This window comes from Microtus ochrogaster, chromosome 8 (genome assembly GCF_000317375.1).
Source record: "Microtus ochrogaster isolate Prairie Vole_2 chromosome 8, MicOch1.0, whole genome shotgun sequence".
Classification (NCBI taxonomy): Eukaryota; Metazoa; Chordata; class Mammalia; order Rodentia; family Cricetidae; genus Microtus; species Microtus ochrogaster.
Window position 1 is genome coordinate 75,335,794 of NC_022015.1, and position 25,533 is coordinate 75,361,326.

Below are 25,533 nucleotides of genomic sequence, written 5' to 3' on the forward strand. Positions count from 1 at the left end.
GGGACCATGGCATTTACTGCAACTGATGTGTGTGTGTGTGTGTGTGTGTGTGTGTGTGTGTGTGTGTGTGTTTGTGTGTGTGTGTGTGTGTGTGTTTGTGTGTGTGTGTGTTTGTGTGTGTGTGTGTGTTTGTGTGTATGTGCACACGTGCAGTAAATATATTTTAAAACTGTTTGCCTATTGTTATTTCAGAGCTGATAACATTTTAGTATTATGAAAAAGAAGGAAACTGATCTAGAATTTCAAGTTTTAATTCATTCCAGTTTAATTGAATAAAATTAGTATTTTTCTTGCTGTAAGACACTGAGACATTGTGTCTTGTCCTGGTGTGGGAATGACTAGTTGAAGGATATGGTGACAGACAGAGCATTTGCTGCGTGGCTATCTCTTTTTCTGATGCTCCGCATATCACAGCTCAGTTTCACACTGAGCATCGCCCCTGTCTTAGTGGTGTAGGAACAAGCACAGAAAGGGAAATGTAAAATCAGAATTGTTGCCCAGACAGTTTCAGCTTCACGTTCAAATACTGGATTGCCAGACAGCATACCATGCTGCCTCGTGTCAAGACTGCCCACTCTGCCTGGTCTGGATGCTCATCATCTGGCCTACCATTCATTGTGAACAAGTGAAAGGGAGTCCTTGCCGGCTCCACCTTTGCTTTTGGTTAGTTTAGATTTCAAACTAGATACTAAGTAATAGCAATATAGTTTTGCCTTAAGGACTATAACGGATGCTTTTTAGTTTCAAAAGTATATTAAACTTAAGAGTTGAGAATAAGAATTTATTGTTGAATGAATTGAGTGATCCTATACTATAAATTTAGTTTACTCTTTTTTTTTTTTTTAAATGACTCCTTGTAATTTGGAGGAGTTTTTTGTTTTCCCATGAAAGTTAAAATTACTGGCAAATTCTTTCTGTAAATTTAGATGTCGCACTTCAAAAGTATTTATTCCTTTGATAAATTTACTAAAATTTGATAATTTTACAGTTTGTCTAGACTGTGTAGCCATGGAGCTGGTACATATTTGACACCTAGTCCTCAGGCTTTCAGACTGTCTCCCTAGGAGCTCTTATTCCAGGCAAGGGCTATGGGGCTGGGGGTGTTACTTCTATGCGGAAAAGAGGACTTTTTCTTTTCCTCCTTGTTCCACCTTTCCCCTCCTCTCTTTTTCTTCCCTTTTTTCCTCTCTCCTTCCCTCCCTTTGTTTCTTTCATATGTCATTTGTCCGTGGTTTGTTAGAGGGCAGCATTTTCTGAGAGTCATTCCTCCTTCCAAACACGTGGGGCTTAAGCAGGTGTTGTACCCACTCAAGTCTCCTTGCAGTCTAAAATCTGTCTGTTTGTCTATCATCTGTCCCTCCGTTCATCCATCCATACAACCATCCTTCCATCCATCCATCATGGATAGGCTTTTAAAAAGGAGTTCCACTGATTTAGAAGTAAGTAACACATTAGAATTTGGAAACCACTGACCTAATTCTCACCTTTTGTTCTGCAGATGGGCAATAGGTCCCTCTGTTACTTGACTTGACCTTGTGCAGTTATTGTTTCCATTTACACAGTCATTCAGATGTCTGTTTTCTCACCTGGGAGGTGCGTTGTATTCTGATCCACAGGGTGTTGTCAGATGTCTGTTTTCTCACCTGGGAGGTGCGTTGTATTCTGATCCACAGGGTGTTGTATTCTGATCCACAAGGTGTTGTATTCTGATCCACAGGGTGTTGTATTCTGATCCACAGGGTGTTGAATTGTATTCTGATCCACAGGGTGTTGTATCTGATGCACAGGGTGTTGTATTCTGATCCACAGGGTGTTGCTCAGGTCATGATTCAGTCTTTTCAGTTGTCATCTTGTGCAGTGTTCAACGCCCAAATGCAGGACGTAAGTCCGCGTGCTGTGGGAGGTGCCTTCTGTTTTACTTGTGCCTTCTTTGACTCACATGTGCCTTTCATTGTTTACTTCATTGCCTCAATTATAGAATATTGAGAGCTGATGCCAATAATAACAGTAATAATAGTTTGGCACGAACTTAGTATTAACAGTGTTCTTCAGAGATTTACATCTGGTTCTCACTGGCACCATCCTCACGTAGGGATGGAGTATATTCTTTCTCCAGATGTAGTATGTGGGCACAGGAGGCTTGTGATCTGCTCCAGACCCGTGGTCTCTATGGCATCAGCAGAAGAGCTGGAAGCAGAACACTTGCAGTGGAGGGCTCTATTTTTCTGCCTCCCCACCATAGATTTTAAACTTGAAATTTTCATGATTTTTAAGAAAAGTAAAATATCTTCCTGGTAGAGTTTTATAAACTTTGCACATGTGAGAAATTGAATGCTGTAATTAGATTTTTACCTGTGTGTGAAGTGACATTTTGATTACATATAATTTTAGATGTCTTAATTATGGATATGGTCAGAAAAGCCATGGTAAAAGTAGTGATTTTACTTTGGTTTAATTTGTCCCCATTTATTTAAATTGTCAGTAGTAAATATTGAGGTGTTGTTATTTCCATTGTAGTTTGACATTATGTCTGAAATTTCAAACTGTATTCCTTCTCACAGTTCCCATAGAAACGGCTAGCCAATATAAATGGTAATTTTTGTTTGTGATATTTGATATAAACTACTTGATTTCAGCCATTTCTGGTTCCCGCATTTCTAAATTAGATTTAAAAAGCAATTGGCAGAGACTTTTTTTAAACAAGAAATTATGATTTATAATCTTTTCTGATCATTACCATTGTTGAATAAATCTGTTGAGTACGTGATCAATTTTTATACAAATAGTTCAACTTGTCATAACCTTTTCTGATAGTTTTTTGAATGCAAATCTGCAGTTTTAATATTTACAGTTAGTTAACTGATATGATAAAATTACTTAGCAGAATTTGAATTTGTACTTTTAAAGGTCATTGACTTCATGATATACGAGGCCATTTTTAGAAATGACTTTCGGCTTTCTTAGTTTGGGTTCTCTCGTTCATTTCTGTGACTTCTACTCATAAGCACATAGGTATTTTTAAAGGCAGAATGTAATCCACGCAGACTTTTTAGAACGTGAAATTTCTCTTAGTTTCTGTTCCTAAGAGCAATTTCTACTAACAAATTCCATTGTGAACATATTGTATTTGCCTTTTGAAGTTGAGAAATTTAATGAATGGGCAATAATATTAAAATCACATTCATTTGAAGTAAAAATGTATATTAATTTGTGTATAAGAGTCTTTTTCAGGTAATTAATTTACATTAATTTAACTTTAATATAAACTATTTGTATGGTGCCCACCAATTATATAGTCATTTAAACTCTGCTTGCTTGTTCAGCTGTGTGGCAACTGTGTTCCTTGCTAGCTCCTGTCAGGAAGCATTCCCACACTAGTCTATCACTGCCTACTGACTCTGACTTGTTGAGCCCTAGTTTGTGTTCTGGGGCTGTTTTTATTGATTTTAGTTGCACTGTTCTGAGTACCTCAAGAAACTTCTCTTTGAACTGAACGCCCACCTTGTGTAATCCAGATCTTAAAGGACAGTGACATCCCCACAAATGGCATGGACAGAAATCATATGCACTTAGTGGCATAGCTTCTATTTACCTTTTTTTGTTTCACATATTTATTGGCTTGAGTTTATACTTTTGATATTTGACTTCTGAGTCTAAATATAAAGTCGACATATATACTAGTTAAAGCTGTTTGCACAGATATTTTAAAAATCTATAATGTAACCCAATGATAAAATTGTTAACCACAAGAAACTCTTAACTGTATCTCCAGGTTAAACATTTATTGAACAGCGTTGCAAGTAGAAACTTTGTATCTGAGGTTAAAAGGAACAATATTTTTATTACAAATGTTTGCTGTAGGAAAAAGAGGAGTGTAGGTCGCCTTATTTAACTGCTTAAAAGGTGGCATGGAGATTTCACATCTCTTGAGTAAAATATAAAAGACTTTTTTTATCCTAGATGGATAAATAAATAGGTTTTTGTTGGTTTGCTTTTGAGATATGGTTTCTATGTATAGCAGCCCTGGCTGTTCTGGAACTCATTCTGTACACCAGGCTGTCCCCAAACTAACAGAGATCTCCCTGCCTCTGCCTCCCAGGTACTGGGATTAAATGGGTGTGCTACCACTGCCTACTACTAGTTGTATTTTATAGTGACTGTTCACTGGCCTTTCTTTCTGCTCTGTGTATTTGGATTTATAGTAAAACATACATGATTATGCAGATGAAATGATGGTAACATTTGCAGCTCCACATTACTCCCTCACCACAGCCTGAAATGACCAACTCCAGAGGCACTGCCATAGGTCAACTCTTAGAGGAGCTTTCTTGGCCTGTGTGCACTAAGGACCAGGCTGGAAGTGGTCCAGATCTTGTCTGACTCTGTTCAAGTCCCAAAGAACAGTTTTGAAATAGAGCTGAGCCTTGACTGTTCACTGCATCATAAGAGAAAAGGACTGTAGGTTAAGTGTTGTTTCAGCCCTAAAATATAAACCTAAAGTTTTTATTTGTATATCCTTAACACTTTCTTCTGTTACTGCCAAAGGGGGATAGAGATGCATACATTTTTAATTTAATTTGTGCCTTTTTAAAAGCACAAATTTGGCAAATGGTAGGCATTCAACAAATATTTATTAAGTGAATTAGTGAGTCTCAAATGTGTTGATAGAATGCCTTCATTGTAAGAGTTTTGTGTGTCGATTCATAGTGTCACTTTCCTAGCCCTAACTTAAATCTCTCTAGCCGTGCATTGTTTCTCACTACGTTTCCAAACTGGTGTTCTTTTAGGCACATGCTATAGATGATGAGCACTGTCCTCCACTGTTAGTTCAGGCAAAGTCTTTCTACCTGTCTGTTTCTTAGAAAAATAGGGTTAAACATTGTGATGATCTTTTTTTTTTTTTTTTTTTTTAGTTGCCTCTATTCTTAAAAGGAATTTCTTATTTACTTTTGTTTTAGTTATACCATAGTGGAGCAAATTGTCAGCTTCAGAAGTTATAATTTGTTATTTTTTCCAAAGCTGTTAATGAAAAAGAACATTTTAATTGTGAATGGATGTGTACTTTTTATGTGTATCATTCTTAATAGTGAATAGATGTTGTACATTCTAACACATTTCTAGATTTGGGCGACCAGTAAATTTGTGCTTTATCTGTACAATATAATTTTAGTGATTTTTAAAACCACACCAGCTTTATAAACTTCACTTAGCAATCTTCATAAGCACCAGAGATGCAGTTCAGTGCTAGAGTACTTGTCCTGCATGTACAAGGCCCTGGTTCAGTCTCCATCACTCTTCCCCTGCAGAGAGGAAGAAGCTTCACTAACCACTAATACAGAAGCACTAGATAACTGAATGTTTAATTTAGTAGATATGTATTAACGGATGGTTAACTGTGTCTGTTAGGAACAAGAATTTGTTCAGAAGCAGCAACAAGAATTAGATGGCTCTCTGAAAAAGATCATCCAACAACAGAAGGCAGAGTTGGCCAATATCGAGAGAGAGTGCTTGAATAATAAGCAACAGCTCATGAGAGGTATGTGAGAGTCCACACTGTGTGTGTACACAACAAAAATGCCTCAGACATTGCCTGAGGTGTGCATTGTAGAGTATTGAGTGCTTTTTCTTTGCTGGGGTGGCCAAGGAAAAGATAAAATAAGAGGTTCTCTTTTTTAAACTTGAGAAATACTGTGAGATATAGCAGAAGTGTCTCTAAAAGTACACTTAAAACATGGACTGGAGATGCAGCTTAGTGGTAGAATATGTACTTAGTGTGTACATGGAGCCCCGGATATAGGGGCCTGGCTCAATTCTCAGCACTTCAAAAACAAACCTCCCCCCACCCCCGAAAAAAACCAAATAACCCTACCTAAAAATTAAAATATTTAATCTATCTGAATATAATAACATAGTGAGAAGATGATAGGATGGGATTTTAAGCCCTTATTCCTCATAACAGATTATAATTTCTTTCTTTCTTTTTAAGGTGGGATTTTGGCATTCCTGGTAGGACATTCTTAGTTTAGGGCATTAAAACAAAAAATGATAATAAATGCTATTTTGCATTGGTAACCTTTTATTTATACCTTAGAATATCTATTTGTGTAAATTAATATATAAAATTCTTTGCTGTAAGTATTAAAATGAAGAACATTGGACATTAGTTAAAAGAACTAAGTGACATTTTAAAAACCACTTCCTTCCAGCTCGAGAAGCTGCGATTTGGGAGCTTGAAGAGCGACACTTACAGGAAAAGCACCAGCTGCTTAAACAGCAGCTTAAGGATCAGTATTTCATGCAGAGACACCAGCTGCTTAAACGCCATGAGAAGGTGAATGAAAGGGAAATTTCTTCAGTTGTTTGTTCGTTTTACTTTACAAAGTTATTCAGTTTTGTAGCTTAATTTCTTAGAGAATAGATTCTTTGCTTTATTTTTTTTTTACCTTAAAGTTTTTTGAGTTTGAGTACTTGATTATAATCTTTATGTTGATTGTAAACTTTTCTATCAATTACAGTGTTTTAAAGACCTTACAAATGGTCATATTCATCTTGTGTCTTCCTGGTTCCAGTGTGATTAAGTATCTTAGTAACATTTCTTTCCTGAACACTGCTGTCATTAATAACTTCTTCCATAAATTATTTTTGCCTAATATTTTGTTGTTCATTGTACAGCTAGAGGGTACCTGTGAGAAACATGTCTGTGGGTGTGAGAGTTAGGCTGTATCTGCAACTGCTCAAGTCTGTTTAAATCTTCTTAGGAAACAGAACAAATGCAACGTTATAATCAACGGCTTATTGAGGAATTGAAAAACAGACAGACTCAGGAACGAGCGAGACTGCCCAAGATTCAACGAAGTGAAGCCAAGACACGAATGGCCATGTTTAAGAAAAGTCTAAGAATTAACTCAACAGCCACACCAGATCAGGATCGTGAAAAAATTAAACAGGTACTTAAGAGATAATTCTCTTCTTTTTCAGGGTTTAACAAAGTTGAATGACCTTTAAAAGTACCTCATAATTGGGTTTAGACATTTAGTCTCACCTCGGGATTGTTATTTTAACTTTCTGGGATGGGACAGGGTGCTTGTTATGTACCAACTTAGTCTTCCCTGTTTGGGACCATAGAGGGCAAAGTCATCTCTCCCTTGACAGTTCTTAGACCATGGGAGTGAGATAACTTGGACAACTTTGAAGTAGGAACCATGTCCGGCTATGGCACTTCTGTGGCAGCAAATGATCTTCTGCTACTGGAGATCATTAAGCCATTAGAGCACGGAGGCCTCAGACCAGAGGTCATTTCCTCTCCCTTTACCTAGGTCTTAGAGGTTTGAGTTACAGTGTAGGATTACAGCTTTAGTTTACTGTTTTTTAAGCTTTGTTAAATCGATTAGTTATACCTCTAGAGTATGTACAGATTACCCTGCTTCCTATCTAAATTATTTTTTGTTTTTCTTATTTATAGTTTGCTGCACAAGAAGAAAAGAGGCAGAAAAATGAGAGAATGGCTCAGCATCAAAAACATGAGAGCCAAATGCGGGATCTCCAGTTGCAGTGTGAAGCCAATGTCCGAGAACTACATCAGCTGCAGGTTAGGTTCTGGAGCCTGACAATGGAATGCATGGTGGCCGGGTAGCTTATACCATTGATGTGGAGAAAATAAGACCAACCAGAATTTGCTGCGTAGGAAAGGGACAGAGCATTGATGCCTGGCTGCTGCATGGGCTCAAGGGAGAGCCGTGCAGTGCTGTGGACCCTTGTTTTTATTCCATGTGATTAAGGTGAATGTAAGCATGAGCTAAATTAAAACCTGAGAAAGCATCATCAAATATGCTTTTTATTATTAAATCATGGTGTGTTTAAGATTCTGAATTTATTTATTTTTTAATTTAAAAGGATTTGGCTGATTTTTTTTTCTGGTTTTGAGAAAAAAAAAGGTAAACATTGGGAAATTTTTTCAGTAGGAAATTAGACCTTAGAGAGGACTGTTTTTGGAATTCATTTGAAATGCACAGTCCATCTAGTGAGTGCCCGAAGTGTTTACACTTTCAGAGGTAACTTTGATGTTCTGTATACTTGGTTAATTTACTGGAGTAGAATACTTACTAATTCCAAATCTTTTACCAACTGGAAAAGCAAAAGCCCAATGTATTTCTACTTAAGTTCTTTTTTATATATGATATTTAGGTTTTATTTTTTTGCAAGAAGATATAAAAGTTTCAAAAACAGTGAAGGTTTTTATACACATAAAACAGATGATTTCATAACTCTTGGCACTTAGTTTTTTTGTTTTTTTGTTTTTTTTTTGTTTTTTGAGACAGGGTTTCTCTGTAGCTTTGGTGCCTGTCCTGGAACTAGCTCTTGTAGACCAGGCTGGCCTCGAACTCCCAGAGATCCGCCTGCCTCTGCCTCCGGAGTGCTGGGATTAAAGGCGTGCGCCACCACCGCCTGGCCTGGCACTTAGTTTTTAAAGGAGAATTTGAGCTTCCATAACAGCATGATATCCAATCAACAATTTGCTACTTTGGAGGAACATATATCTGTTAAAAATTGCTCCATTGACCCGAAAAAAACTTTAATACCAACTTTATTTTCAGAATGAAAAATGCCACCTGTTGGTTGAACATGAGACTCAGAAACTGAAGGAGTTAGATGAGGAGCACAGCCAAGAGTTAAAGGAGTGGAGAGAGAGACTGAGACCGAGGAAGAAGGTGATTTAAAAGCTGTCCTACAGCGCTGTGTGTGGTTCACCCATTCCCTGCCTACTGGTTCTGTACTTTCTTTGTATCAGGTGCAGTGACATGATGGGTACGGAGATGAAAAGACAATATCCCTATTCCCAAAGTCCAGGATCTGTGAGAAGTGATTCCAAGTTGGGGGGACCCTTGCTGGGGATAGGTTAGAGCATGACACAGGGGAGCAGAGTGCATGAGCACAGGAGAAGGAGGGCTGAAATCTCTGTGAGGAGGCTTAAGAGGTAAAAACTGGGTGGGCTATGAACCATTAATAATAACTTGCAGGCAGGTGGGTAGATTGGAAAGGAATGGGACAAGCAGAGAAAGTAGAATGAGCAAAAATACTACATGTGGAAAATTACGAATAGTTCTTTCCCCTTGCAGAGTAGTCAGGGAGGAGTGCAGGAAGAAAGCAGTGAGGGCTGAGTCTACCCGGTGCAGCTGAAGCAACAGTAGCACGGCTCTTGAATTAACTTAAGATACAAAGCATAAGAATGGCTTATTTCCTCTTTTCTTCCATTTCTCTTGTTTGTAACCAGTTTCCCTGCTGGCCTGATTTCATGAATTAACCATTGTATCTCTGGCTGTTACTCTATTGTCCACTTCCCTTTGTTAACCCTTAAGACATCAACATTTCTTTTTGTGAGCTTTCTTCCTGCTGTACACCTCAGTGATGTTGGGACATGCCTTAAGTCCAAGGTCCTCCTCAGTTACGTGATGAATTTGAGGTTAGCCTGGACTACACGAAACCCAGTCTCAAAAAGAAGGAGAAAAAGCAAGTTAAAAGAGGTGATGTCCATATAGCAGGGTCTTGGCACTTGAGGCCATAGGTGATTATATTGCTGTGGCTGTTCATTAGTGCCATGACTATTGCTATTCTGAATCAGGGTTTGCCCCTACAGGCATGCCTACTACATCCAGCTCATTGGTTTCCTTACTGTCAGTTTGAACTTTTCACTCATTTCATTTTCTTGGTGTTCTAGTCTTCCTCATTTCATCTAGGTCCCTTTTCCAGTGTCATTGTATCTCTGAGGTCCTTGTTTCTTCACTTGATTCCCATCTCAAATATTCTTTATCCTGGCTTATTTATTTTTTGTTGTTATAGTCTTCATCACCAGATATATTTCTTGTCTTATTTCATGAGAATATAAGCTGCTTAGAAAGCAAGGAATTTCTCTCTTTGTTCGCTGACCTGTATCTTGGTGTTAGGGGAGTTCTTGGAATGCTCTGAGTGACTAGTGCACAGCTATTGAAGATGATGGAGAACATCAGCTCAGCAGACTTCAGAGTGAACTCAGTATTGATGTCACCTTTCCCTCCTCCAGTAGCCCCACCAGCATGACGTGTTCCCACATCCTCTCTCTTAATTGACATCCAGGTTAGAACCTTAATCTGTGGCGCTCAGCATTCAACCAGATATTAATTGTGACTCACTTTTAGTGTGTATTCTCTTTCCTGTTGCCGAGCTTGCTCAACCATGTCCTCATGTATCTACTGACCCTAGTTCCCTCCTTATTCTTACTTGCTGGCTGTTGCCAGTTATCCTCATGAACATCTGAAGATGTCATAGAGGTGTTGATAAATTTCAGTTCCATCAAGTATAACAAATCCTGTGATTTGACTCTGAAGCCTTCACAGTGATACACTTCGGCTGTAGCCTTTCTGACTTTTCCACCCACTAGCCACTTTGTTCTTAGTGTGCTGCAGTGTGGATAGAGTAACTGTTCCTTCTTTGTGTCAGTTTTACCTGCTCTTCCCAGTGTACCTTCTCCGTCCTGCCTGTCAATTCCTGACACTGCTTCATGGTTAAGTTCATGTTTTATTTCCGAGAAACTGTCTTGTGCTTTGTTTCAACCTAAGCAATAGCACTATAATCACTGATGCCTGTCCATTCAGTTCATTAAAACAAAATATTATAAAGTGGAGGCCCGAGGAGGCCGTGTCCAGAGTTCTGTCATGATCAGGTTCTGGTGAGAACCACCTTCTTTAGGAAAGAACTCTCTGCATGTCCCTTAAAAGAATAGTAGTCCCATTTAGAGGGCTCCTGTCTTGTGACCCTAATCACCACTCAAAAGATTAACCTCAGGAAACTATCAGGGTTAGGTTTCAATGAATTCAGACTACTCGTTCCTTTCCCGACCACCCAGACCTGAATAATCACACAGAAACTATATTAATTACAACACTGTTTGGCCAGTATCTTAGTTGGATTTCTAGCCAACTTTTATATCTTACATTAACCCATTTCTATTAATCTCTGTATCACCACAAGGCTGTGGCTTACTGGGCAAGGTGTTCGCATCTCTGTCCTTCAGCAACTAACATGGTGTCTCCTTGACTCTGCCTACTCTCTTTATATATCTCTGTTTGGATTTTCTGCCTGGCTTTATTCTGTCTTGCCATAGGCTGAAGCAACTTCTTTATTAACCAATGGTAATAAAACATATTCATAGCGTACAGAGGGGAATTCCACAGCAAGTATTTTTGCTGCGTATTGTAGGGCTATAAGATGAGTATAGTTTAGATCTTAGGTTTATATGGCTTGTAGTTCAGTGCAGAAGAAAACTATGTATGTCAGTAACTGACACAAAAAGTAGGTGACAGTTACTAATAGTTGTCACTTGCTATGTTTGATGTTCACATGGCATGCTAACAAGGTAAGTTAGGCAGTGCCTTTCTTCTATAGCAGAGGACTAACTGAACTGAGTCTTGAACCTGTGACCGTGGGAAGTATGTGGTCTTAACTATTGAATAAAATGTTTGGGGTTAGTAGGTTTAATCTTGGCTATCAGAGTAAATCCTGATTTCCATGTACAGTGTAAAGCAGTGCATAATTGTTTGTCTCTTCTTTTTTAAGACACTGGAAGAAGAGTTTGCCAGGAAACTGCAGGAGCAGGAAGTGTTTTTTAAAATGACTGGGGAGTCCGAATGTCTTAATCCATCAGCACAGAGCCGTATCTCCAAATTCTACCCTATTCCCACCTTGCATTCCACTGGGTCATAGCGACAGCAAGCATTCTCTGTCTGGATTTGGCTTCTAAGTGCATCCTTATGTTCTCTTCATCTTCCACAGCACATGTGACTCACAAAGACAATCACCTGTCCATCTTCTCGGTGGTTTTGAAAATTGGTTTCTTGGATTTTTTTTTTTTTTGTTAAGCAAACAAAGATGAAGGGCAAATGAACTAAGACAGATGCTGGGCCATGTTGGCAAGTAGCATCTTGCAGTAATTCCCTAAGGTGATTTTGTATATTGACCATATTGTATTCTTTAGACATAGTACTGAAAAACTGCTAGAGAAATGTTTAAAGTTATTTGGGGAAAAAAACCAAACCTGTTACATCACTAAGTATTAATAAATATTGTTTTACTTGATTTCTCAGTGATGCTAAATTCTATAGTTAAGATTATGCTGTAGAATTGGAGTGATTTTCTTTTGGTAAACCAACTATTATTAAAAAGCCATGAGCTACAGAAATATGTTTATTGATTCAATACATAGATATATTTTTTATCATTAAGCAGGATCAAAGTCTTTTAAAAGAGAAAGGTTATTTCAGTAATTTGTCACAAACATTAGCCTGTGTGGGCAGGAACAATAATGAGGTGCTAATTTTATTAAGATAGTGCCTAAAACACTAAATTTTAATCATATATAAAATGGGGTTTTCGCTTTGATCACCAGGAACAAAATACCCTTCTCACTGGTGGACATTACTGTTTTAAAAACGTGTTTATATTGCCATTTAATATTTATCCTAAAACAAAGGTTGTACAAAGTATGGAAAGATGAATGAACTAGCTTTAAAATGTGCAGATTGAACTTAACAGAGCTCACCACACTGTCATATCACAGACCGAGCTCGCCCACATCAGAAGCCTCCGTCTCAGAAGTTCTATTTCTCAGTGACGCTTAGGGGCCTCTGTGCCCCTAGCTGCAGTCACAACTACAGTTCTGAAGCTAGTCTTAGAAGAAGCGTTGCCCACAAAGGATTTTCATTCAGTATCAGACACACATGCAAAGTGACATTGTAAGGTTTCAAATGAGGTTACTCAAGTGCATTTCGGTTTTATTTTGTTCCATGTTTAAATTAATTTCTTTGAGTCGGAAAAGCCTGAAACCTTTATCATGTGGTTGCTGGTACATGTGCTCATTAATGAAGTGTTCACTCTTGGTTCCTTCTGAAGCTCAGAATCTCAGCCGCGTCAGGTCAACAGTATTATAAACAGCACTTTTGTGAATGATGCTTGCTGCCTGCCATTGGCAACCTGTTCTCTTCTAAGAGTGCTAGGTACCAAACTGTAAACGTTTCAGTTTTTAGTTATATTTTGAGGTTGGTGGAAAAATAGAACTGTCAATGTAATGTGGAAACACCAGTTCATTTAAGGAAATGTCGATGTCTGTAGTACTTTGTTGCCATTTATTTGAAAACTTTGGATGCTGGACTTTATCTGGTTTAAAAATGCATGTGTAATTTTAACTTTATAATTATTTTGACAAGCTTAATTTTCTTGGACAACCTTGTAGGTAGCCTTAACTTTCAGCCAATTTTGTTTTTATATAAATATATATACGTATATATTATAATGTATGGTTGTAAATTCATACACTTAGCACATGAATGTGTTACTGTATACAGAATTCTTAATGCTTTATTTTCGGATGCTGGGTTGAAAACTGTTTGAAAGCCTTTAAATATATCTTTATAAAGTATGATGGAGATTGTTTATATTGTTATGATAAAAGACAGAATTATGTTGCCCAGTGTATTTAATGATTTATTTGAAGAGGGAGAGGGGAGGAAAGCTCTTATACACCACTTTCTTCTTTGAATTTTTCAGCTTATTGGATTTTTACAAATGAATACTCCAGTCAATGGGCTTTATTTCCAGTATTATTTAGGTAATTGTAGACACGGTTTGGTCTGAGTATCTTTCCTTCCTGTTTGTATTCATCTTGACATTTAGAGCATTGTATCTGGAATGCAGGCTGGAGGGGTTGTCTACCTGAAGCCTGCTCTCTGAGTTCTCCTGTGGGTGCCGGGACTGCCCTGTGGTACACTTGTAGAGGGACACTCCTCTCCACACTTGAGGTTATATAGAGAGAGTGTTTTGTTACAGAACATGCTGTTTCTAAACTGTGCTTCCTTTAAGACCATATGCCAGTAGATAACAGTGATCATTCTTTGCTGGGTGAAGTATAGGTGGGGAGTGGCTGAGGGCATCGCCTTCTTTGAATCTGAGAGTGCAGTCAGTCCATCTGCTGATGAAGTTGTTTGGTTGCTGTGGCAGAATGCCCCATTCAGCGCATAAAGGGAGTTCTCCATGCAGTCGCCACTCTTTCCCTGCATGCTTTGGCCACACCACACCTCCACCCACCACACTTCTGCAGGTCCAGCTCCTAGAGCTCAAGCGCAGGGTTTCCGCAGACCTGTTGACCCCCAGGCTGTGGGTTGCTGAATTAGCTGCTGTTTTAGTTGGAGTCACAGTAAGCTCTTTCTTACCCTTTTCTGTGGGTGAGGAGCAAATTTAGAGTGTTTTTATTTTGTTGAAAATATTGGAACCTTCCCACATGCCAGGACATGGCAGATTGTAACTAAGTAAGAAGCAGAACCGGAGCTACCTCTAAGCAGTGTTTCTCAAGCACACGCTCTCAGGCACGTGAGACCTTCCCCGTGGAGGCTTCTCTGATTTCTTGAGCATCAGCATGTCTCAGAAGTAACTTTTTTTGTGCTCTCCCAGGTCCCCTGTACCCTCATACTTTCCCCATTCCACACTGTGCTAATTATATGACAGCGACTCTTCTAAGAAGCCAAATTTGGCCAAATTAATAGCTAGAGATACTGCAGACCACCCAGCATGGGAACTGCAGTTGAAGAGGTATTAGTTTTAATGGCCTTCTGGTTCTTTCGGGAAATGGTCTTGTAGGACACTGGTGATATTTTCAATGTGTCTCTTACGTCAAAGGCAACAGTTAATGCCTCTGCTGTTGCTGTTCTTTGGCTGACGTAGTTTTAATAATGCTTTAAAATTTCTGCTACAAAGCTTGGAATAGAGTTGACCAGTTTCAAATGTTGGCTGCAGCTTAAAAATGTGATTCTTTGCAGTGTAATAAGTTGACAAGCTAAATTTTCGAAGAGAATTTCATTTCACTTTATGCTTCTTGTATACTTGGGATTAGAAACATGCCTTTTCAATCACGGGATTGTCAAACAATAAAGTTATTTCTTAATCTATTTTGGGAAACATTTTTTTTTTAAATTAAAAGAGAATCTTAGGAATGAGATTGTCCTGCTGAGACACTTTGCAGGTCTGTCCCCCCTGCCTTTTTGGTCCTACTTACATTTTTTAAACTTGCACTTTTCTTAGTCTTCTGACATTCTGTGTTTATCATCGATCCTAGTCATCTGTGGTAGTCTCTCCCTCCTGACAAATGTAATTTTTAACTTGCTGATAAGTACCTTCCAATATGTGGACTCCTCTGGGAGGAACTTCCAATGTCTGTGTTCACATAAAGTGTGTGTGTGCTTTAATTCCCTCTTATTGGGATAGAGTATTTGTTTCACCAAGTGTTTCAAATCCAATGAAAAATCATATGCTAAAAAGCCTTCTTGTTATTTGTCAATTGATTTGTTCAACACCACTCAGTGGACACTGGCAACCCTGCTTGGCATGTGTGCAGCTTGGCTAGAGGGAGGCTGTGATGTCATTTTCTAATCTCAGAGCGCTTGCACTTCTGAGCTCATTCCTGACCACTGCCCCCTTTCCCAGATGCACTGCTGTCCAGCTGAAGTGTGGCGTGTGTGTGTCTGTCCGAAGAAAGCTGCACACTTGGGACTTCCCTCCCATTTCTTCTGAGTGTAGAACTCTGAAGACTTGGGTGTCTTCGTAAAGTCTAATAACAAGGGAACATTTCCTAGGTTTGATTAATCACGGTAGCAATCATTAACATGTAATACTTGAGCCCCAAAGTAAAAAGTACTGTTTCAAAGGATTTTCATTATGAAACTGATAAATTCTTTAAAAATTAAAAGATACATTGCATTCATTGTTATCCACAATGGGTATTGTTCCCTGTGGGTGATAAAGCATGTTATCTGAAATTGTGAAGGCTATATGAATTCATGTGCAGAGATCCCCGATCCCCATGTTGATTCTTACAGGTAGGCATCAGGTTATAACACCAGGCCAGAAGACCACGCAACGTTCTGATGATGTGCTTGCATTGGTGCTGCTGCAGCTGCTTGTGGGAGTGAAACTAAATTCTTTCTCTAGGATATGTAAGATACTCAGGAGAAAGCACAGAAAAGTAAGGAAAGTCATCCCAGAACTTCGGAGGCAGAGGCGGACAGCCTGGTCTACACAGAGATGCAGAAGTGAATTTATGTTAATCCCATGCTTGACTACCCAGCAATTGAGAGACACAGCTTGTAACAAATTAACAAATTGCCATTGCCCAAGTGCAGACTCTTCTGATCTTACCATGCATTTCTTTGGGGTGTCTGATATGTGTACATTTTCCTTAGTAGACATTTTTGTGGTTTATATATTTGGCCTCCAGTCATGCATTAATTGCAAAGAAGCTTGCTAATTTGTTTTGCAAGTGTTTCTATTTCAAGGAACTTAGAAAAAACAAACTTCTTTGTCCGGTGTGTCCAGGTTGAGCTAGTAGCTTCAGATAAAAGTCTGCTTTAGAGCTCTCAGGGATAAAATTTTAAAAGGCAGGGCCTAAAATGTAACCAGTCTTCTCTGCTAATATTTGTAATAAACAGCATTGGAGTCAGACCCAGGTAACCCAGATTCTTTTTTTTAAAACTTTCCTTTTCACATGATTCATAGTAAAAATACTAAAAAAGAAAAAAAAAACCTTTAATTGAAAATTTTACAATTGAAATGATTTTTCATCTTACAGCTTACATACAAATACTTTTAGACAGTGAAAAGTGCTTAAAAACCAGCTGCACCCATGCCCTTTCCTATGTGCAGAATGGGGTATGGAGGCCATGTTTCCCTTCCTTGTCTGCTGCCCCTCCTGTGCTGTCCGCTGTAGTCTAGTGTGATGTCATACCGTGACTTCCGGCATGCACAGGGACACAGGCCATAGCTCCAGTGGGAGGTGGTTGGCATCTCTGCTGTGATAACTATCCTTGAAGGAGGGGAACTTCTGGAGAGTGCAGAGTGAGCAGGGAAGGAACTGAAAGCACAGCCTTGGTAACAGTGACCAGAAACCGTCAAGTGTCACCCCCGCCAAGGCCCCCATTCCCGTTTTCCATTTTTTTGGGCTCATTTTTTAGGCAAAGCGCCAAGACTCCCCACCCAACATTTATGTACCTGGCTTCTGAGGTTTAGGCCTGAATTAAGAAGCCAGGGAGCTAAAGAAGCCAGGGAGCTCAGATCTATATAGCAGAGAGGTTAAATCTCATATTAAATTTTGCAGCTATTCTGAAGGCCCACCCAGTCAATGAAGCTGTTTCCAACTGTGTGTCTTTGAACTTTCTGTATGCATATATTTTGTTCCAACTAGAACAAGTGTTGCTAGGTGACTTGGTCTCAACAAGATGTGAACCAGATCCAGTTTTCACCCACAGGGGATACTTGGACACAGACACCCAAGAATATTTCAAGAACTGGTCCAAGAACTCGGTGGTTCGGCCAAGTGCAACTTATGGCTTGACGGCAATACCTCTCCTCCTCCTCCCAGTGTAGACATGGTCGCCTGAAAGTCCAAAGATGAGTAGGGAGGGGTTAACTATGTCATGACCTATGAGGACCAGTGATACCAACAATGACGGCTAAAAGTGGCTTGAATAGTTAATCCTTTGTAAAACAACTTATTTTCAAGTAATTTGCCCTATTTTGTTGCCAGGTTCTTTCTCACTCTGTGGCAGCTCTGGTCTTCCTCCTCAGCTGTGCTAAATACCTTTTTATGCATAAGTTTTTGTTTGAATTTCTCAGACTAGCTTGGAAGCAAATTACTTTTTCTCTGCTGAGCCCCAGAACCTCAGAAGCCACAAGATTGGGACTTACCCTTGTCTCCTTTCTCTCCTTTTTGCCCTCGAGGGCCTGGTGGCCCAGGAGGACCTCGTTGTCCAGCAAGGCCCCTGTCACCTAGAAGCACAGAGAAGATGTGACAAGTATGAATATAAGGCCAAAGGTGTGGCACAGTGTGGTGCCAGCAAAGGTGCTACTACTTCTCAGTAAGAGGTGGTCATTACACACAATTCCCGTTGCCACTTACCTTTGGGTCCTGGGGCGCCCGCCTCTCCCTTTTGCCCAGGTGGGCCTGGAATAGCTCCGTAAGCTGCAAGGAAGGAAAGAATCTGGTTTTAGGCTGGAGGTTGCTGGAGGTTTGGGAGGTCGAGCTGTTTGTTCAGAGCGACACGGATAGTGGAATCTGGGCTTGTACAGGGAAGTGGAGCTGGCTTCATGGTTCTGGAATCTCAGCTATGGGAGAAGGAGGCATTTGTGTGTCAGGTCCCTTGTGAGACTAAGCAGCAGGCTGGGGAAGCCGTGAGGGCATGCTTACTCCGGAAGAAGTCCATGAGGTCCTGTGTCACATTGCTGTAGGCAGAGAAGACCTTGCTGATGCCAGGAGGGCCCTGGGGCCCAGGCACGCCTGGTGGGCCCTGGACAGTATAGGCCATCCCTTGTAGCAGGCCTTGACCTGCAGAACACCGGGATGCAGGTGTAGGAAGCAGATACCACTGCACAGTGGTAAGCTGCAGCAGAAGGGTAGTATCCTCAGACAGCCTCGCTCAAAGCAGCTAAACCTGAGCAAACTGCCCTGAGGAAGAAGCCCTGCAGCTTCCTTCTCGTTGTGACATTCCTCTGGGGCATTTGGCCCGCAGACCTGTGCTGATAACTAGAGGGAGAAAGGATTTCTTGGCTAACAACCGACAAGTTGCATCTCTGTTACTGTCAGACTTGCAGAATACCAAGCCCTTTGGTGTTCCCTGTTCCCCCACAGCTCGGGTGTCAGGACTGGGGTTCCTTGCACTGGGATGGTGGAGACTTAGGATGAAGTCTCCTCTCTTTCGATCCCTGCTCATCTGATTCTAGTTTCTATCTCCACATTCATTAAAAACAAGGGCCAGTTTGTGAGGACTACGTGCCAAGAAGCACTCATGCTCCTCCCCCTCTGAGGTCCAAGGGTTCCAACTTACGCTGCATGCTCTCAGACACCTGCACTGCCAGCTTGTTATAATCCAGGTCTCCAGTGAAGCCATCCCGGAACGAATCACCATTGGTGCCATATATGCCACCTGCAGCTGCCCCATAACCTCCGCCTGGGCCGATATCGGTACCATAGGGACCCCCATCTCCTGCACCAAAGGCTCCACCCTCGCCCAGGGAGCCTCCATTGGCTCCCCCTATTCCTGTGGAAGAGCTGTAGGAAGTGCCTCGTCTGGCAGAGGAGCTGCTACCCCAGCTGTGACCATTTCCAGGTGGTCCCTGGGGCCCTGGAGGGCCTGGAGGGCCAACGATGAAGCTACGGACATCAGGACCTGTGGGGTAGGAAGATGCATTAGCCCAGATTGTAATGGACAAAAGACTTGGGAGCTAGGGGGTCTCTGGAGTTTGAATGAAATCCCTTAGGGACAGTGTACATGTACAGAAGAATGCAGCTGAGCAGAGGAACTGGTTTGTCTGCACTGCTGACAATCCTGTGCCTACTGCGCCACTACAGGAGTAATGAAGGCCTAGAAGGGGGGGCACAGGAGGCGACCAATGTCAAGGCACCTACTTGTGAGGTAGTTAATCAGCTCGCTGCGGAAGTTGTCGCTGTTTTCAGCTGCATAGGTAGCCAGAGCTGCTGAGACACCTGGGGGCCCTCGAGGACCTGGGGGTCCAGGAGGGCCTGGAGGGCCTGCGATGGAGGACAAGCCAGCAGCTGGGTGGGAGGAGAGGAAATAGAAAGGTCAGGGTCCTGGGCAGAGACAACTAGATGCTCAGTTTTCCCTTAGCCTACTGTGGGCCCTCCATGGATGGAGGGAAGGAGATGGGAAGGGAGGGTGGAGTAGAGGAGGGTGGGGGATGCTTACTGGGTCCCTTGCATGCAGGAGGAGAAAGGACCAGGTGTCCCCTTTTTGACATCATTTGGGGATAGCTGCTTCCAAGGGGCCCTTCTACCCCACAACCCACATCCTGTTCTAGGCCTTCACTACCAGGCGTTAGAACCCTTATTCCTTGACTGATCACTCGGCTCATGAGTTCTGCAAGGGCTACAGTTAAGAGCCCTTTTTCTTCCCCTGCCATGGCTTGTGACCCCCTTCAATCCCCAGGCTCCATCCCTGTGCATGCTCCTTTGGGGAATGGCACATTGATTCAGTTCTCTATGGTGGCCCTAGTGAGGATTAGGGATGCCCGCGGGGTCAGGCCGGAGCCCTCTGCCCTCCTCTCCCTGCTCCCCAGTGTCCTACTGTGCAAGTAGGATGAGAGGTCCTCCACGCTGATGCTGGACCACGCACTGCCTGGCATCCCTGGTGGCCCAGGTGGTCCTGGAGGCCCAATGATGTCCCTATAGTCAGACCCTGGGACATGGATGGACAGTAAGAAGTCAGTCACAGCCTGAGCCAAAGGTTCAGTTTCCACCCCAAACCTATAGATGGGAGTCCCTGTTTGGCCTCACCTCGGAGCATGGTGAGTAGCTCCTCATAGGATGTTCCTGGCAGGCCAGGGGGGCCTGGTGGGCCAGGATGCCCAAAATTGATTCCAGAACCTGGGGAACAAGGTCTCAAGTTGTTGGGGACTCACATGGGACAGGGGAGCTCAGATACAAATGTCCTGCTGGGGAGGAGAGTAGATAGCAATCTGGACCGAAGTGGGGTCTGAGGAAGGGAGAGAAGGGGGTCGGAAAGAAGATGCATAGGAGAGAGATGCACAGTCTGGGCAGTGACGCCCAATGGGGAGGGCACTGAGCAGAGTATGGGGCCACACTGCTTGATGGCTGCTGGATGTGGAATGTGCACGCATAAACAAGTGTGCTCATGGCTCAGACTTGCTCTGAGCAGCCCTGGAGACTGCAGTCCCTGCAGGGGTCAGTGCAGCTGGCAAGGGGGTGAGGAGGGGTCAGTGGGGCCATCTCAGCGACACTGGATGCCCTAGTCATCATCCTGTGTCCTTCTGACCACTCACTTGACATATAGTTGAGAATGTGTCTGCTAAGTTCTCCATAGTCCAAGGACAGGAGGGACCCATCTCCACCGACTCCTGGTGGCCCTGGGGGACCCGGGGGGCCTGCCAGGTGCTGCCGTAGGAACTGCCACACATCATTCCCTGGAAAGGAGAGGGTATGCTTTATGGATCAACCCAGAAGCCCAGTCAGATCCACCTGCTCAGCCTGGCTCCCAGTATTGGGTCTTGGTCCTTGGGGGACACACAGGCTGGGGGTAATCAGCCTACTTCTGCGTGTCTGCAGTGGAGAAGGTGGGAGATTCACTCTCCCATGATGCATTTGGGACCCAGCACGTGAGATGGGACAGTGAGTGTCACAGAGGACTTGCAGGCCTTCCAGAGCTCAGCCTGGGACTGGTGCCCACCAAGTGAGGTCGGAATAGAGCAAAGAGACCCCACTCTAGCCCACGGTGGGTGACTCACGTCGCAGCATGGCCAGGATCTCTTCGGAAGAGGCAGAGGACAAGCTAACTCCGTAGCCAGACGCTGTGGGAAGAAGACCTCAGGTTACCCCCTTGGTCTCAGAGCAGACCCCCTATGTCTAAACTCTGAAAGTCAAGTCAGCTTGTCATGGTCTTTGCAAAATGAACAGCATTTCATTCTTTGAAAAATGAGTAGCATTTCAGGCTACTTGGGAGGCCAGAAGAGGCAGGGTGGAGACTCTGGCTTTTTGTAGGGAATGCCATGTTCTAGAATATGCTTTAGCCTGACTCCTACTAGATACTGTCAAGCAAGGGTCTCTTCTTGTGAGCAGAGATGGGCCTGTACTTGGGAGCATGCTAGTCAAATGCATGTGATGCCTGCTCCATCATGTCTGTTCCCAGCAATACAATGTTTGCTGAAGCTGGGCCCTGTGACCCAACTACAACGAATGTGGAATGAAAGGTTATATAGTTAGGGGAGGGGTGTGACACCCAGTGAATTGAGAGATGAGGTTCTGGGGATCTGTGGGGATGCTTTAGGAGGAGGGTATCAGAGCACTGAAGGCTGACAGACTTACTCCGCAAGTAGCTCACCACCTGGCTTGCCAGCTGGGAGTAGTCGAAAGTCTCTCCTGTGATGGTGATGGCAGGCCCTGGAGGACCTGGTGGGCCTGGAGGACCCTGAACTCCAGAGAGATAAGACCTGATGCTGTCACCTGCCAACAAAGGAACGAACAGTCAAGCTTGCGGCTAAGAGCATTTAGCCTCCCTGTGGTCACAGGCAGAGGAGAGAAAGTCTGTCCTGGTCCACACAGGGCCTGAGCCATGGCCAGCAGGGGGCCTGGACTGCTTGGGTTTTTTTTTTAAATTGATATTTATTGAGCTCTACATTTTTCTCTGCTCCCCTCCCTGCCTCTCCCCTCCTCCCTTCAGACCTCCCACAAGGTCCCTATGCTCCCAATTTACTCAGGAGATCTTGTCTTTTTCTACTTTCTACTTCCCACATAGATTAGATCTATGTAAGTCTCTCCTAGTGGCCTGGACTTCTTTGCTGTTGATAGAGAACCTGAGGCTGAGGCCTGCGCTGTCCGTGAGGGTTCGGGCCGACAAGACTGTCAGCCATCCGTGTGATATATCGCTCAAACACAGCATGGGAGGGGCATGAGCACTTTTGAAAATGTGTGTGCGCGTGCATATGTGTATCATTTCCGAGCATGTGTGTAGTATGCGTATACAGATCTCCAGGTAGGATGAAGACGCAGCATATTTATGGACAGGTATGTTGGCCAGCTCTCGGACCTGCAGGCAAGACTACTTCAGGGGTGGAAGACATGGGCCTACCACGTAGATGACTACCCAAACACTCCTCCCTCAGTCTCCTTCCCAAGGTGGGTGTCGGGCACTCACTCTGCATGTACTCTGCGATGTAGTGTTGGATGTCCTGGCCAGAGCTACGGAGGGAGCCTGGAGGCCCAGGGGGCCCAGGAGGCCCAGGCGGGCCCTGCATGTACGTAGTACTGGATGATCCACCTGCAGGGAGGAGAAAGGGTCAGGGCAGACGTGCCCTTTCCTTCCGCAGTCTCTCACCGCCTCACAGCCTCCCTTCTCTCAGACCACCTGTAGCTCTCAGAGCCTGCTGCTTTCTCAGCTTTGGTCCCCAGGCACGGTCTGCTACCTACAGATGCGCATGCACCTTTTCTTCCATCCCCCACAAGCTTGTGGCCTCCTTAAAGGTAGCACATGTAGAGCCCTGAGGAGCTACCGAGTTACCATGGAAATCAGAGATGAGGAGATGAACGGAGGGATCAACATCCCTCACTGGAACCCTCAGTCTCACTTGGAGATGGAAGAACTTTATTCTCTTTTAGTTCTTACCATAAGAGTGACCACCAGGGATGCCAGGAGTACCTGGGACACCAGGATCACCTGCAATCCAAACCGAGAAGCGCTGTTTGTACCACCTCCTCCAGGCCTAGTAAGTTCAGCGCCCTTCGTGGGTGGCTCAGCAATCATTCCTTGTCTACTACAATCTTCCTTGGAAAAATAACACATTTCCCTATGGGGAGGCACCCTAAAATCCACAATTTCTGGGTCTGCATCCCTCTCTGAGCAGTAACACACACACATGCATGCACACACGCATGCACACACACACCAGCACCGCATTCACAGGGACTCTGATCTACTTGTGTGGATCAAATGCACTCTGAAGAAGCTCAGAGTTCTCGGGGGTCAGCTCTGGCTACCTCGCCCCTACTCCAGGCTGTGTTTGATGTTTGCTGATGTCCTCTGTGGCCTGGAGGGTCTTTCAGAAGGACACCAGACACTGTGAGAAGGGATGGAGGCTGGCGTTGGAGAAGACAACCTGGGGTATCTCCGTCGGGTGGAGACTGCTGGCAGTTTCTGACCACCCTGCCACTCTCCTCCTCCCATCCCACACTGCAGGATGCTGAGCCTGGCACAAGTGCCCTTGCCTGTCCAGCCTCGTCTAAATGCTTTGGCCACCAGGCAGATGAGCAGAGGACACTGGTCTCTGGGATCCCCGAGACACTGATCTTACCTTGGTCTCCCTTGGGACCCGGGGGGCCAGGTGGACCTGGACGGCCAGAGAAGAGGGTTTCTGCGAGGAAAGAAATAGCAAGAGTGTGGATGAGGCACTTCTGGGGAAGCAGCAGCTGGCACAGTACTGGGCACGCTGTAGATGCTCAGTCAACCCTTGTCCTACGCGTGTGGGTTTGTAAGATGTTTGCATGCTCAAAAGGTTGGCATGCGAATGAATGGAAAGATGACTAGGTAGACAGGCGGGTAGGAGGGAATGATGGGTGGATGGATCTTCTCCGGGGCCTTGGTCTGGCCTAGTGGATGTTCCGGGTAGATGGATCTTCTCCAGGGCCTTGTTCTGGACTAATGGATGTTCTAGGTGGACAGATCTTCTCCAGGGGCCTTGTTCTGGCCTAGTGCTTAATCTTAGGTTATTTCCACATATCTTTGTTAACATTGTTGCTCGTATTTGTGTGCCGGCACCTTTCCTGCTTTCTCAACTCTCTGCTCTCTGAGGGCAGGAACCAGGCCTCCTGCTCACCCCAGGGTCTCCCAAGAGCAGTCCTGGCTCTCCCTTCTAATCTGGTTCCCAGCGTAGCTGCGCTGGCGGAGCCTATTTCCCCACATGTGGCAGATAAAGGGGGGATTCTGTATTCATTCTCCCCTCAAAATTCAGAATGGGGCAGTCTGGGGAGCCAGTCAGGAAGGTCATACTGCTGAGACCACAGTCAGGCTGGGTGTGAGGGAGGAATGGGTGTGACTGGATGTCCCAAACTTACCTGAGTCAGCCAGGAAAGATCCTGGTGGTCCTGGTGGTCCTGGCACACCTTCCCCTAGGGAAAAGAAGCCCAGGACTCAGTAGAGCCAGAGGGTGAGTCAGCTGCCCTCTGTCTGAGGCAGGAGGCAGGGACACTTTTCCTGAGAGCCAGAAGGACAAGGCTCTTGTCTATCACTTCCCCTGTCCTTGTCCCCTCCCGACAAGGACTTCAGTTCTCACCTGGAGGGCCTCTGGGTCCTGGTGGGCCTGGGATGGAAGGCCCTGTAGAAGGCAGAGAAAGTGCTGGCCTTAGAGGGCTGGTTAATTCCTGATAGCAGGGTCTGAGCTTCCTCATAAAATGTTCATGTCCCCACCTCCCGAAGATCAACAAGATCTTACCTGGTGGCCCTCGTGGGCCAGGTGGACCAGGGGGACCCCGTAAGTCAACACCTTCTGTAGAGGGAAGCGAATAGAAACCGAAGGCTCTTCACCATGCTTGGTCTCTCACCAGGATGGATGGTGTTGGGGCTGCCACCCAGGCCCTGATTGCACAACACCCCCTAGGACCCCATCTGCTGAGCCGCCCCCAGGTAGAAGCAGGGTAGACTGCAAACTGACGTCAGGGGAGTGGACTTCTGCATCAGCCAACCAGAGCTCAGTCCCCACTTCTGTAGAGCCAACTGGCAACCTCAGGCAACTTTTCACCCTCTCTCAGTCTGTTTCCCCCAGAAACGAGGGTCACTGAGACCTGCACCGCAGAGGTGCTGGGATGACTCAGACTCAGCAAGATGCCACCAAACACTGAGCCCCTAGTGCATCGGCGACATAAGTGTTCAGGGGGTGGCCCAGCTGCAATCCCCCTTGGGTTCTTGAAAGAGCTTTGTGGACGGGAGACCACAAGTGTCA

The 25,533-nt window shown here is 43.8% G+C and overlaps 2 protein-coding genes across 4 annotated transcripts in view; one reads left to right on the forward strand and one right to left on the reverse strand.

The window, feature by feature from the left end:
• Nucleotides 1–14,965, forward strand: part of Slk (STE20 like kinase) — a 55,954-nt gene extending 40,989 nt beyond the window's left edge. For both annotated transcript variants that reach the window (XM_026781284.1, XM_005352443.2), the window contains 6 exons: nucleotides 5,407–5,536; nucleotides 6,207–6,331; nucleotides 6,759–6,947; nucleotides 7,463–7,588; nucleotides 8,595–8,708; nucleotides 11,590–14,965. In XM_026781284.1, coding sequence (XP_026637085.1) covers nucleotides 5,407–5,536; nucleotides 6,207–6,331; nucleotides 6,759–6,947; nucleotides 7,463–7,588; nucleotides 8,595–8,708; nucleotides 11,590–11,736 — 831 coding nt within the window. In that variant the 3' untranslated portion in view covers nucleotides 11,737–14,965. The remainder of the gene's footprint in view (nucleotides 1–5,406; nucleotides 5,537–6,206; nucleotides 6,332–6,758; nucleotides 6,948–7,462; nucleotides 7,589–8,594; nucleotides 8,709–11,589) is intronic.
• A 2,409-nt stretch (nucleotides 14,966–17,374) lies between these two features.
• Nucleotides 17,375–25,533, reverse strand: part of Col17a1 (collagen type XVII alpha 1 chain) — a 37,108-nt gene continuing 28,949 nt past the window's right edge. The window contains exons 37-53 of one of the 2 annotated variants that reach the window (XM_013348134.2): nucleotides 25,027–25,080; nucleotides 24,868–24,909; nucleotides 24,650–24,703; nucleotides 23,890–23,949; nucleotides 23,205–23,255; nucleotides 22,737–22,859; nucleotides 21,908–22,045; nucleotides 21,331–21,393; nucleotides 20,869–21,009; nucleotides 20,363–20,452; nucleotides 20,154–20,264; nucleotides 19,478–19,624; nucleotides 18,897–19,238; nucleotides 18,260–18,397; nucleotides 17,972–18,034; nucleotides 17,761–17,841; nucleotides 17,375–17,449 (exon numbers count right to left, since the gene is read on the reverse strand). In XM_013348134.2, coding sequence (XP_013203588.1) covers nucleotides 17,397–17,449; nucleotides 17,761–17,841; nucleotides 17,972–18,034; nucleotides 18,260–18,397; nucleotides 18,897–19,238; nucleotides 19,478–19,624; nucleotides 20,154–20,264; nucleotides 20,363–20,452; nucleotides 20,869–21,009; nucleotides 21,331–21,393; nucleotides 21,908–22,045; nucleotides 22,737–22,859; nucleotides 23,205–23,255; nucleotides 23,890–23,949; nucleotides 24,650–24,703; nucleotides 24,868–24,909; nucleotides 25,027–25,080 — 1,751 coding nt within the window. In that variant the 3' untranslated portion in view covers nucleotides 17,375–17,396. The remainder of the gene's footprint in view (nucleotides 17,450–17,760; nucleotides 17,842–17,971; nucleotides 18,035–18,259; nucleotides 18,398–18,896; nucleotides 19,239–19,477; nucleotides 19,625–20,153; nucleotides 20,265–20,362; nucleotides 20,453–20,868; nucleotides 21,010–21,330; nucleotides 21,394–21,907; nucleotides 22,046–22,736; nucleotides 22,860–23,204; nucleotides 23,256–23,889; nucleotides 23,950–24,649; nucleotides 24,704–24,867; nucleotides 24,910–25,026; nucleotides 25,081–25,533) is intronic. The other variant, XM_005352444.2, reaches the window with a different exon arrangement.